This window comes from Chanos chanos, chromosome 1 (genome assembly GCF_902362185.1).
Source record: "Chanos chanos chromosome 1, fChaCha1.1, whole genome shotgun sequence".
Taxonomy (NCBI): domain Eukaryota; kingdom Metazoa; phylum Chordata; class Actinopteri; order Gonorynchiformes; family Chanidae; genus Chanos; species Chanos chanos.
This window is the reverse complement of record NC_044495.1, coordinates 23535956-23549320: the sequence shown is the minus strand read 5'-3', so window position 1 is coordinate 23549320 and position 13365 is coordinate 23535956. Positions and strand designations below refer to the sequence as shown.

At 40.4% G+C, this 13365-nt stretch overlaps 1 protein-coding gene across 1 annotated transcript; it reads right to left on the bottom strand.

Annotated features, from left to right (window-relative positions):
* Positions 1-2105: 2105 nt before the first annotated feature.
* fbxo18 (F-box DNA helicase 1) lies at positions 2106-12805 on the bottom strand. Its single transcript, XM_030775239.1, has 21 exons — positions 12741-12805; positions 11189-11347; positions 10421-11082; positions 10115-10245; positions 9652-9787; positions 8958-9148; positions 8213-8287; positions 8034-8125; positions 7512-7680; positions 7076-7295; positions 6827-6914; positions 6408-6494; positions 6040-6176; positions 5785-5881; positions 5403-5566; positions 5108-5183; positions 4471-4674; positions 3751-3870; positions 3073-3179; positions 2791-2925; positions 2106-2614 (listed from the first exon to the last, which is right to left on the bottom strand). Exons 1-21 carry the CDS (start codon positions 12757-12759, stop codon positions 2447-2449), a joined length of 3237 nt encoding a protein of 1078 aa, XP_030631099.1. The 5' UTR covers positions 12760-12805; the 3' UTR covers positions 2106-2446.
* Positions 12806-13365: the final 560 nt, after the last annotated feature.

Here is a 13365-nt window from a genome sequence, read left to right as displayed (position 1 = left end):
CTATATCAGTCAAAGGCTTGGGTTTTGTAAAATGGACCAGATTTTGACTGGATTTCTCACAATCCCTAAACTGTTTTTTGTTATAAAGTCTTTATCTAGAAAGAGTGGTTGTATTGGGACGTTTTAGTTATAAGTAATAACAAGTGGGTGTTAAAATCAAAATACACAATTAGCAAATAATTTCTTTCCTTCATCTGGCCAGTGTTTTAAATGGACTGCTATCCTTCAAAGAAATCAGGAGCAGAACTTTTTATTTAACTGGCTTGCAGTTTTTTCTAGAAAAGATCACAGTATGTTTGCAGTTGTGGTTACTTCTCGCTAAAATCACATTAATCACGAGGCCACAGCCTTGGTTATCCCAAAACGTTACATTAAAATCGGATTCTGTGAATCTAAGTGTGACGGTACGGAGATAATAATTAGTTAGAACTTAACAATGAACAGGTAGTACATTATTTCCGAACTGTATATAGTTCAGGGACAGTTGCAAATTTGCGGGGTTTTTATGAGTTTTCAACACACGTTTTCAGGGGCTACTTCTGTGGAATACTTACGTAATAACTGAACAAACCAGAAATAACGGGTTATTCAATGCTCCACTGGTAAAATCAATGAGCTTGTCGTGAATGTGTTCCAGACACATCACCGAATTTATAGTATGACGAATACGACTATTCTTTAAAGAGGGGTGTGTCGGCAAGTTGACTCACACAGAATAGAAATCGAATAGGTAGACGCATGCTCAATCAATTTTTCAGCTGATAGTATAAAGCAATACTCACCGGGAGAGACTGGCGATCTAAATCACAACACCACAAGCAAATATCGAGTAACGTAACGATATGAATCCTCAAATGAAACTCTCTGTGCCAGGATCTCGACGAGCCATTCTCGCTCCAGATGCGATTTCTCCTCCTGACTTTTTTTGGGGGGGAGGGGGTGGCGGGGTGGGGGGCGCAGATGTGTTCGCTCCTGTTCAGGCTCGGACATTGTGATCTTGGCTAGTGTCGCCATTTCGACTGCAGAAAATTAAAACGCTTTGACATTTTAATAGACTAAACTTACTCTCACGCCTTAAGTGAAAGGAGAAGCTGGTTAAAAGCTAATATATATTTATGTTACTTATTTTCAGACAATTAAAAAAGTATCTCACCTTTTTAATTGAGAGAGAATTGAGAAAGGAACCAGTCCAGCCCAGACAAATACAATGAATACAAACTGATATACTCAAAAAAGAAAGAATATTTATTCAAGTTAGACTAGAGCCACAATGAAGCCACAACGCTCTAAAATAACAAAGATTTGTGGCATAATTGTTATAACCTTCATCTTTTTTAACTATTATAATTTCACCATGTGCTTCTTAATTAACCTAGATTGCACTGCAGCTCAATCACGAACATGATGTGTTTAATGGCTTTGAATGTTCATCTATAACTTGGTACTGCATTCAAATGAGACTAAAACTGAACTCAGTTGAACTAAAATTAAACTCTGTGGCCATGAACACAAAAGCAGGGTTTGGTGTCAGATGTATAATTATGTTGCAAAGTACGTCATCTTGTATGAAGCAAATGGTGACGGGTCCTATGACGCTACAGGTGTTGTTTGGAACTACTGTTTTTTTTTGTTTGGTTGGTTTCGTTTTGTTTTTTTTATTATTAAAGCAAAAGGACTCATGAACTCAAACCACAAACAAGATATTTCTTGTTTCCGTCTGTGTGAAGGCTGAAAGTTGGCTCCATCTATTTTTCCAGACAGAGAAAGACCTAGTCAAGAGTTCCTCGATTATTTTCATTTATCTCCTGAAAAACCGTAGAACACACCAGCACCTCTTTCTTTGTGTGGATGTCATGACGTGTACTTTGATTTCAAAAACAAATGGTTCAATGACAGGGCATATCCCCAAAGAAGCTTTTGCTCTAGTTGTGTTATTTACATGCATGCATACTTAAAAAAGGATTTCCAGGTGAAACACTAATTATCATAAAACAAATCTGTACAAAATATCAAAACAAAAAAAACATCAAGAGTTAAGGTCAATTTTACAAGTTCACAAACAATGTTAAAAAAAAACACACCACAGAATATACCGTTTCTTTCTATTTTTTTTTTTTTTCAAAGCCTTCAACAGTAATGCCATACAAAATGACACAAGGTGACACTGACTGTTATGTCTGTGGTATAATCCATAGACCCAGCACTACCACGGGAATGCTATCGTGCACGTCAGTGATTGTAAACAAAATCACAAACACCATAAGACCTTAGGTCTTCACACGACTCATCTGAATGATGTGTTAGAGGTGTCTTCATCATATGCTCCTAGATCTATTCATCTGTCCAGAGAGTACAGTCTTCACGTGTCATCTTTACCTTCACATTCAGAACCCAAACATGGAAGCAAAGACAACATTTTTGTGTTGTGTGTGAGTGAGATGAGTTTTCACAGAAGGGCCAGGAGCATGGCGACATTGATGGGCAGATCCACACGTTCCTCTGTATAATGCATAGACCTGACTTTCTCAGGGGGTGACAGCAGGAAAGCCATGGGCCCCAGCCGCTGCTCCACGCAAGTCAAACACAGCATGCCTCCATCCTCCACGCTGTCCAACTGCAACACACAGATACACACACACATACACACACACACACAAAGACATCAAACATCTGTAATGCACAGATAAAAGACCCACCAATGATGTACAGTACAGAAATGTTTTGGGCAACTGAAAATTATTTTTCATTCATTCTAATATTGATTGGTCCTGAGAGGTAAATATGACTTACATATCTGATAGGTAGTTTGCGCATACTGAGGGCTGTGTCCATGTTAATCTGATTGGGACAACCCCTGGTAGAACAGGGGAGAGCAGGGTTTCCATTCAGTACAACACTGGTCAGCTCTGATCTCAGGAAATATTCCTATGGCAAACGGTAAGCAGTGAGAATAAGTGGATGTTCACATTTTAACAATGACAGAACTTAGACAAACATGCAAATTGATAGACAGAGACAGACAGAAAGAGAGACATAAAGGACAGAAGAGTCAGAGTTAAGTGCAGGACTCACCCCTCCAAGTGTGAGTAGGTTGCTGATAGTCTTGGTGATGTACAGAGTTCTCCTAGCTCGGGTTACGGCCACATACAGCAAATTCCACTCATCGTCTGGGACGTTCCCTGCGAGATGCGCAAACTAAGAGCCTAAGTATCTCATTCACAAGGCTACTGACGAGAGCAAGGCAAACAGCTGACCTGAAGTCTACCTGGGGCTCTCAAAATGAAATCAATTGGTCATTTACAGGTTTATTACAGTCATGTAGCTTTACTGTCACTGTGTTTTAGAGACAGACACTTAACCATTTTTACTCCTTTCATTTCACCTCCTGTGCCCTAAGATTCTAAACAGACTGAACAGAGCGTTAATTACAATACAATAATACTCCACAAAAGAGGTGGCCCAAAAAGAAAGAAAGAAAGATTCATGTTGGACAGTTGAGTCAGATGTGTCTGCACATAAACCGTCACTAAAAGAGGGGGTCAAAATCCAATCAAATTTACAAATATTGTATGTGTCCGCATATCTCTTTTGGTCACCTGGCTAACCTTCAAGATATCCTATGAATCTCTGTTAGAGTTAATGGTCCCTTTTCTGCAGCTGTAAAGAAATAAAATCAAACTCATGGTACAACAGTTCATTCATCCTTCATCTGGCCAGGGGTAAGAGACGTTTGTGGGAACTAACCTTGACGTACAACGGGAACTCTCTGAAGATTATGTCTGGCGCAAGGCACTTTGGCAAAGTCATCTGTCACGACCACAGTGTCAAACTCCAACCCCTTGGATTTATGCACTGTGCCCAGTATGTAATCTGAAAGCACAGTTCGATTCAAAGACATATGTATGAGGTGTCTGTTGTATATATCTAATTTGAAGGTGTGTGTTTCTTTAGAGTGTGTGTATAACAATATTCAGACATTCTCCAGGTATGTAACAGTACGTGTATGTGGAATCCAGGACATGCATCATATGTAAGCCTGTGCAAGTCACATTTGTGTTAAAAATGAATGTCCCAGCTTTGATTAAAAAAAAAAAACCCAAATAACATTTTGGCAGAGTAATGTAATGGTATCTACAAACACTCCCATTGTAACACACGACAGATGCCTGCCTGCTCAAAAGTGGAGAAATTTGTACTCAAAATAAACCTGTGTGTAAAACAGATGTGGAACATGCACTGTGCATGTACTGTGTTTCTATGTCTATATTTCAAATAGAATAGCAAATACATTACTGCTTCTGATACGATTCTTGCACATGTATTACTACGAAGACTTGTTTGAAGGAAACTCTGGCTTTCACAAAGGTTTCAGCAGCTTGCTTTTTTTGTCACATCATGTACCTTATGTCTGAGGAAGTGACTGGGTTTACACTGCAGCACTGTACAGATGAATCTCTCTTTCTAACTGACCTGCGTTTTCTGGGCTGCTCTGGGCACAGGAGGAGATCCGCTCGACCAGTTCTGGTATGCGAGTATTGTATCTCTCCACCACAACAAGTTTGCCCTCCAGCTCTCTGTCTTCTGTGTGAGCAGCATAGTTTTTTAGTCCCCTATAACCTCCCAGCTTCTCCTTACAGAAGCTCCGGATAAAGTAATCCTGGATCCTCAGACCCTCTGCAACAAAAGGAAAGGGGGGCTGTCTCAAACACAGTTCACTTTTAGCAATGCAAGACCAGTTTTTAGGACCGAGTTGACTCTAGATGAGCGCTAAGAAACAGGAGTGCTTAACACTCCTCTAGAGTCACATGGATCTCAATACAAGTTTAATCACGGTAGGCATTGGCCTCAAATGGGCAAAGACACTGAGATATAAGTCAAATGAACCTCTAGTAAACTGTAACAAATTTTCTCTTGGAACAATATTGCACTTTTAAACAATGTAGTTATGGTGTGATACTAATAACAATGAGATATAAAGCCAGGTTAGCACACCAAAGCGTTCAATCTAAGCAAAAGCTATCCCAGCTGAGCAGAACCTATAAGAATCTTAAAATATCGTCATTCTAACTGAGGAATCACCACACGACACAATTGTAATCTGGCCAACCCTTAATCCTTTTGTCCTCTGGCTGCATCAGGATCCAGATATCCCGGATTTTACTCAGGCCAAAATTGTCAACACCCTGAAATGCCAAAAAAGAGCTCTTATGATTTCAGACACTAAATCGTTTCAATAACCATTACAAACAGAGCAGAACTACAGCAAGCACTACCAGACACATGAAAACTGTGTGTACAAGATTTCTTTAAAGTTAACTGATGTTAATTCAGGCCACCGCTCAGATCTGAGCTGGTGAACATGCCCACAGGTGCCTTTCCGTTACAGTGTACTGTGGACTCACCCCAACAATGTGAATCTTGCAGCTGGAGTTGGCGTCTGTGAGTCGCACTGCTTCACTAAACACAGAGGCATTACAGCGACACAAAATGGCCACTTCTCCCTCAAGTTGGCTGGAACCACTCTTCAGTTTCTGCAACGTCTCTGTGTCCTCCCCTCGCACACTGCCTGAGGACACACGCACACATATACAAAAGTAAACAAGCATGAAAAATGACACAGCATTGGGATATGACAAAGTAGTGTGGTGCAAACATATCATGGGAATGTAAAAAAAATATTACTCATAAGTACATATGAATTACCACTATTAGCGCTGCAATGTTTTAGATGACAGCATGCTTTATAAAGCCAGAGAAATCAGCTGCTTCATTCATCTGACTTACTCTCTTTGTCACCACCAATTAAAATTTTCTTCACCCTTTTGCAAACGTCCAGGGCTGTAGCAGCAACATAAGCAATCTCAGAGCCAAACCTGAAACTCTTTCAAAGGAAAAAACAAAACAAAATAAAACAAAACAAAATACAGTCACACACAACAACTATGTCTGAAATACAAAGACTATACAGAAACAGACAGGGGCAGAATATGAAGAGAGAAAGTGGAGTCACAGAGACTTGTTAAGCAGGTGTCCCTCTACCTGGGTAAGGTAGTAAATGTGTGTATGGGGAACAGCTTGTAGAGCGTTGACTGCCCCTCTGAAAGTGTAGATCTGTTGGTGAGGATCTCCAACCAAAATCTTCCCACAAGGCTGTGAGAGTAAGATGTCCATGACAACTAGATACACACAGACATACACAAACACACATGAAATTACAAAAAAATAAAATAAAAAACTCAGAATCAAATATAAATAAACAGAATGATTTAACAAACCTAAAAAGAAAGCCATTTTAGACAACTTTCTTGCACTTGAAATGCAACTAAGCCAGAGCATATGACAGTAAGATAAAACAGAAGTCATCAAACATGATATAAGGCAGAGTGGTGGGTGAAGGTGTTGTGTACCTGGAGTGCAATCCTGGGCCTCATCAATACAGATAATGTCATATTGATCCAGACAAGGTCTCTGCAGGTGCCACAACTTCAGGTACCCTAAAGAAACATTGGTATCTGATGTAAGTATTCAAGCATGTCTGTCAGAAGAGGAAAAAATAACTGGAACTGGAACAATTTGATCATAAAGAGTGTAACAGTAAACATTTACAAGTATATTGTTCTACCATGAAGAAAAAAGATGTATTCCTATGATAATATGAAAATATATTGTCATATAATACTATTTTCATTTAATATAATATTATTTTATAATGGAATGAAAATATCGTGTCAAAATCTAATACGAAGTCAAAATCTTGACTGTAGCCACAAAATCAAAAGCACAACTCCAGCAAACACAACAATGAAGTTAGAATGAAGTGTTTTACCATCATGGGTCATATGATAGGCTGTTTCCCTAGTGGGTAGCAACTCCTTCATGTTGCTCCATATTTCCTGTGCAATCTGAGCAAATTCCTGGGGACAAATTCAATTAAAGGAGTCAGCAATAACCAGGGGAATAAGTTTTACTGGTATGTGTTCAGGAGCGGGAGCAAAAGTAAACAGACAGAAATGTAAACTGCTTAGATTTATATATAAAGCCCCATCACAACCAGCGTGCAATATGTTCTTCTTACCTTTTTCTTTGCCTCATCTGGCCGTTCTACTTTGCCACTGGTGTTTTTGTATTCTCGTGGCACATGCTCAGGCCCAATGCACTGATCCGTAGAACAACAGTAAGTATTGATGGTCTGGGTTATAATCTTGGCATTGACAAAACCCCCGTGGCCCTTTGGGAGGACAGAGGCCACTGAAAAGGGCTTAAGGCCACTGGACAGCTTCTTCTTATTCAAATACCTGTGGCACAGCAAACAGTTAATTTGACATAAAGAATCCCACAAACAAATCTGGGACATCATGTTTTAAGCAATCTAGCATGGATTCACATAATGGACCAATTAGCTGAGTTCGCTGAACAAGCTTTTTAGTTTCAGTAGCAGTAATTTAACATTCTGTAACTACAGCTGTTGCTGTACTAAGGTCAGAGGTAAAAGGGCGGATGTTTCAACAGACCTCCATCCAACAGCCTTAAACGCCATAGAGTGGACAGTCCTGCACTCCACATGTCTAGGGAAACTCCGCTGGGCCTGTGTTGCCACGGATTTGTTGAAAGCAACGTAGAGGAAGCGGAGGTGAGGTCGTTGCTCAGCAAACTTCACCAGCGTGGTTGTCTTCCCAGTACCTGGACAAGTAATTACAGCATTTAGCTCTAGCCACGGATGTTTTAGAATGATTTGACAACACACCTAAGCTGTGAGGTTAGTTCAGTATGGGAATTTTCAACTCCATACTTAACTACAAATCTACAGATTGCTTCTATTCCTCCACCAGAGGGAGTTCGTTCTTCAAATTATACACCAAAGAAATATGTGGCATGACTGGTGATTCACAAGTTCTGGGAAACAACACATTCTTCAAAACAGAACATAACTGAATGGGGAAAATAAAGGTTTAAATGGTAGACTGGGCACTTACTGGCAATGTTTGTGTCATAATTTCAACAGCATCAAATATAAATTACCACATTTGGCTCACCTGCAAAGGCCATGATTTTGACAATGTGATCGCTCTGCATGTTGTGATTGAGAATCTGTTGCTGCTCATGAGTGACTTGTATCATTTTCTCCCTGTGGAGGGCACAGTCAGGGACCATGTGAATCTGACATTTCTTGCTCTAAGTTAACATTACAGTCCACATTAGAATGGTGGCAAACCTGCTCTTGTCTCTGATCTGTGACAGGGGGGAATTCTCCATCAGCTGCAGCACATAGAAGATGTTGTAGTGCAGCCTGTGGCAAAAAAAGACGTGAAGAGAACAAAAAAATGAGATGGCAGTAAACAAATCCATCCTATGAAGTGCTAAACCTGTGTTATTGCAGTGTGATAGCGATAGCTATTGTTCTGAAATATACAATAAGACACACCGCCAACTGTGAATCCTGCACAGGAATTTTTTTTAATCTGCCATGGTCTGGCAACAAACTCAGGAGGCCATGTTGTCCGCGGTACAATGAAACAATTACTCAGGACACTTGTGGGAGTCAATTCTGACTAAAATGACTGAACAATTAGCTGGTTTTGCATTTTAAAACATCATTTGTCCAGCAGAAAGAACGTAAATGCAGCACACTAGGTAAAAACAAGACAATTGTTCCAATAGGTCTACCATACATATTTATAAATTTTCTTCTTACATTTTGACATAAATGTTATTTGCCATATCTATTTATTCAACAAATGAAGGGTTTTTTTAACAATAAATTTAAACCTTGTTTTTTGCAAATCTTGTGACAGAATATGGGGCACCATTTTCATTTAAGTAATTAATAAATATATCATAAGTATGGTCTTGATTCATTCTGAGACAACTGGAAGGAACAGTTTGGAACGTTTGGTGTTCCAAGGCAAAAAAAGTTTATTTTTTCAAGGTCTCCAATAACCTTGGACTATCTCTCTCACCTGCTACTGATGTTGATGCCATTTTCCTTCATGGCCAGGAGCAAAGTAGCCACAGCCCACAAGTATTCTGATATTCCACCCAAACTTAACAGACATCCAGATTTCCTAAGTCGAGACACCAGGTCCAGAACATCCTTGACACCATCCGCCAGCAGTAACATGAGAGCCATGACTGACCATGGATTTGGTCCCTGCATCCAAGCCACACAGTCAACCAGTTAATCATAAAACAGACAGCAGTGGCTTAGAGGCTTAAGGAAAATCTCCTGGGAACCAGTTGTTTGCAGATTTGTTTGCATGACCAGAGAAAAAGAAAAGAAAAAAGGAACCATCCACTGGAGTGAAGCTAATTAATGTTCACCATTTTCAGATACTGAACCCCAAGACTTCTCCACAGATGTGATTATTTAAGACTGAGGACCTGTGTCACTCTGGATGAGAGCATCCACTCAATGAAGGTAATAAAAAAAATATTTACCTAAAACGCTCATTAACAGCGACCTTTTAACTAGCCCGATGCAAACAGAAATAATGGCATGCAACTGATATATGAGCTTTTTGGGCATCTAGCACACTGAGAACTCCATGTACCTACATACACATGTTCTGTAACACTGATTAGTGTTTTAGGACCAACTGGACAGTACATTTTCCTATAACCCTGCCTTAACTTGCTGTCTTTCCAGATACGAACCCCTTCAGTGGCCTTCAGGTCAGGCATCCTTTGCTTCATGCAGGCCTCTGCCTGAACGTAGAGCCTGTGTCCCCTCACGCAGAGTAGCACGTCCTGTGGATTCACTCGCTTGCTGTGCTTAAACTGGGACATGTACCTGGAGGTAACAGAAGTGGTGTAAAAACACAGGGAGCTCAGAGGACATCCACGTCTACATGAACACAATACACCACCTTACTCATCCCAGTTAAAACACAGACAGGCCATGCTGAGTAAAGCATTAATTCAGAACAGAGGTGCACAGTCTGATCAGATGTATTGGTCACTTGTAAACTGGTTACATATACTCCAAATTCAAGCAGCATCACACACATTAGTAAAGTATTTACACAACATTTGCACCATGTCTATGGATCAACAGTGTAAGATAACTGGCATGAGGTAGATTCAGTTATAAAGGTGTGGGACATGACTGCAACCATACCTGACCAAGTTGAGCAAACACAAATCACACTTTTTGGTTATTTGGTTCTCTGTTAGTATGGCATTTAACTCCTTCACTGTCTCACTCTCCTGTTTCTGGTATCTGTAGTACAGCTTCTTCCACGGCAAAAACTACAGAATAAAGCAAGAATTGTTGAAAGTATATTATTTATCACACACAGAACTCAGTGTTTGTTTCATTTCAATTCTGATCATTTTCAGGAATATTAGTCCACTCTGTGAACACAGTATTTATTTATAATGTTTACAGGTAAAGATGACAATGTAACAACATCTCCACTCATACCAGGGGGTCTGTGACAATGTCTCTCCAACGTCGACACACCAAACTGATGTGACGATACAGGTCCTCTGCTGGGAGCTGTCCAAAGACAATGATTAAAACCTCCACCGGTAAGTCCTGAAAGTGGCCCTGAGGTTCTGCCTGCCCACTGTGAACACCTAGAAGTCCATAGTGAGCATCAGGGAGGGATTCCACAGGGTACTCTTCCTCATCTTCTTCCTCCTTTTTCACATGAGCGAGGTCACTGTGTCCCAGACTGTTTTCCAAACCTGTGTGCCCTACTGCTATTTCCTGATCTTCTGTTTTTATCAGGACTCCACCACTGCCAAAGTCCTCATCATCACCAAACATTTCTGCAGTGATACCCTCTAACTCCTCTTCTTCCTCCTCTTTGTTGATGTTGATGACTCTGTTAGATCCACGCTCCCTCTTGGGTAAGTCTGGAGGCGCTTTCTGAGGACTGTCAAAGTCTTCATCATCCACAAACATTTCTGCAGTGATACCTTCAAACTCTTCCTCCTCCTCTTCTTTTTTGAGGGTGATGACTCTGTTAGATCCATGCTCTATCTTAGGTAAGTCTGGAGGCGCTTTATGAGGACTGACTCTGACTCTCACACCAGTCTTTGGGAAGAACTCGGTAATATCCCTCTGATGCATAGCACCATCTAGCATCAAATAAAGAGACCAGTGAGAGACATTGATAAGTTCAGGAGAACAAAGTGAAAATGAAACTGAAAGCAAAAGCAGGCACAAACTCATTGTCCCACCTACCTTGTCGTCTTCTTTTGGTAGGCGTCTTTGGGTAAAGGCCACGGTTAGGGTCCATGACGCGAGCTGATACAAATGGCTGTGCGAGTGGGTTGCTGCCCATGCTGTTTTGTCCCAAACGAACACATTCTGTTGCACTCAAGTGTCTCCGCTTGGCCTTACCTGAGGACCACATAATCATCTGAGACTGAGCAACCAGATCAAATTTGTCAGTGTTTCTCACGATTGTCGCTGGAGACCATTAGGCGTTTCATATTTCCATTTCAATCCTGCTGCACTCTACCTCACATGGTGTTGCTGTATATTAGCCAGAATATGTGTAGACAAATATATGATGGTGCCCAATGAGAGGCAAGACTGAGAGGCAATCATTTAAGTTAGCTCTTCAACAATCTCGTGCCCTAAGCCTGTTCAGACATTTCAAACTTCATACTTGATATTTGAACCTACATAAGAAAGTATTGTGAAGCTCTCTGGACAGAAAGCAATGTAACGTAGCGTGTTAATCTGATGTTCGCTTATCTACTATTCTGACAAACGTGAAACAAACTGTTTTATACAACGTTTAGTTCCGCTCGAGTAGTTTGAGTGGACAAGTGCATTCCAAAGAGTGCTGACAACGGCTGTGGTCGAAACTCCACACTGTATACTGCTCGTACTATTGTCAGTATAAGTCGCGTGCAGTACTGCACATGAAAAATAAAAATTTTGCAGTATACAAGAGTTACCCGGATGAAGTACAACTCTGGCGAAAATTTCCAGTATACAGCCAGAACTCACTTCGTCGGCTACTGCATCCCACGATGCAATGCGGTGAGTTAGAATGTTTTGGTCATGTGTCGTGCACTACATGAAAGTTCTCATACTTGCATACCATACTGTATACTAAGGGGGAGAGTAATGTGCAGTGCGCAGTGTATACGGGGCCAGTACGCAGTATGTAGTACACCAGTATGGCATTTCGAACACAGACATAGAGTATAACAACACTGGGACGTTTTACTATGTATGACTTCGCTTTACACATGTTCTGTTCAGATGTAATCGTTGATTACACCAATGCGAGTTTAATTCGCATTTGCGCGAATGTTGATACGGTTCCGTGTATGATGGAAAAGAACCTAGCTAGCCTGCAGTTGGGTATGATAAATAAACAATAGCTAGTGGCTCGCTAGCCTGTAATGGGCTATGATTAAAAGTGGCTTGCTTGCTAACCTTTACGTGTATGACAGAAAGTAGCTGGCAATATTGCCGGCTGAAAGAGAGTAGCTAGCTAGCTAACTAACATCCAGTCAAGAAACTGTTTATGTGTTGCTTGACAACACGTGTAAATGTGATCCTGAAGGAACTATTTTTGTCGGCGTAATGAACGGCGAAAAATAATTTGTTGTCTCAAATTATCGTTACCTGATAAACAGCCTTGTTTTAGAACTGCGGCCTCGTGCCTACGATCGAATCTGTATACAGATCGAATCAGTATATACAGGATACACGATATAACAGCACTCCCTCTCGCGTGATACTGCTTAATTAATCACGACTAACAAGCACGTACCTTTAATAGCCGTTTCCATGCTCTAGTAACTTGGATAGCTTGAACCAGCTTCTGCAACGGTGTGAAGATCATTCGAGTTGTTGTCAAGGCAAAACCGAAATTAAATTCAAGTTTATTCTGACCACTGCAGTCAACGTTTTAAGTACAAACATGCTAGGTACGTGGCAAGTGAAGCTGCAAACGTGCCTTCAAAAGTTAGCTTACTAAATTCGGTAAAGATAGCAAACCAGTCAGGTATGTCTATTCATTTTGGAAAGACATACGTGAAACTCGCAAACAGACAACAATCTGGTCAGAAATGCCAGAGTAAACAGTTTCCATTCTCCTTCGACAGGGTTTGTAGGTGTGTGAAAACACCACCGGAGCACCAAATTTCAAAATAAAGGTCACTCTCTATACGCGCCGGAATTGAAACTACGGATTCAAGGCACAGTTTAATGTCAGAGAATAACTTAATTAACAATTCTTTTGATATAGCTAAGAACTATATTAAAAAAAAAGATTATAAAAACTATCCAGGATAGGAGAATGTATTTATGCTTGTATGCCGACTTAATTATTTATTCATCATTTAAATGCGCTTTACGATTTTATAAACGCAAAATGCAGAATACATGTTATTCTT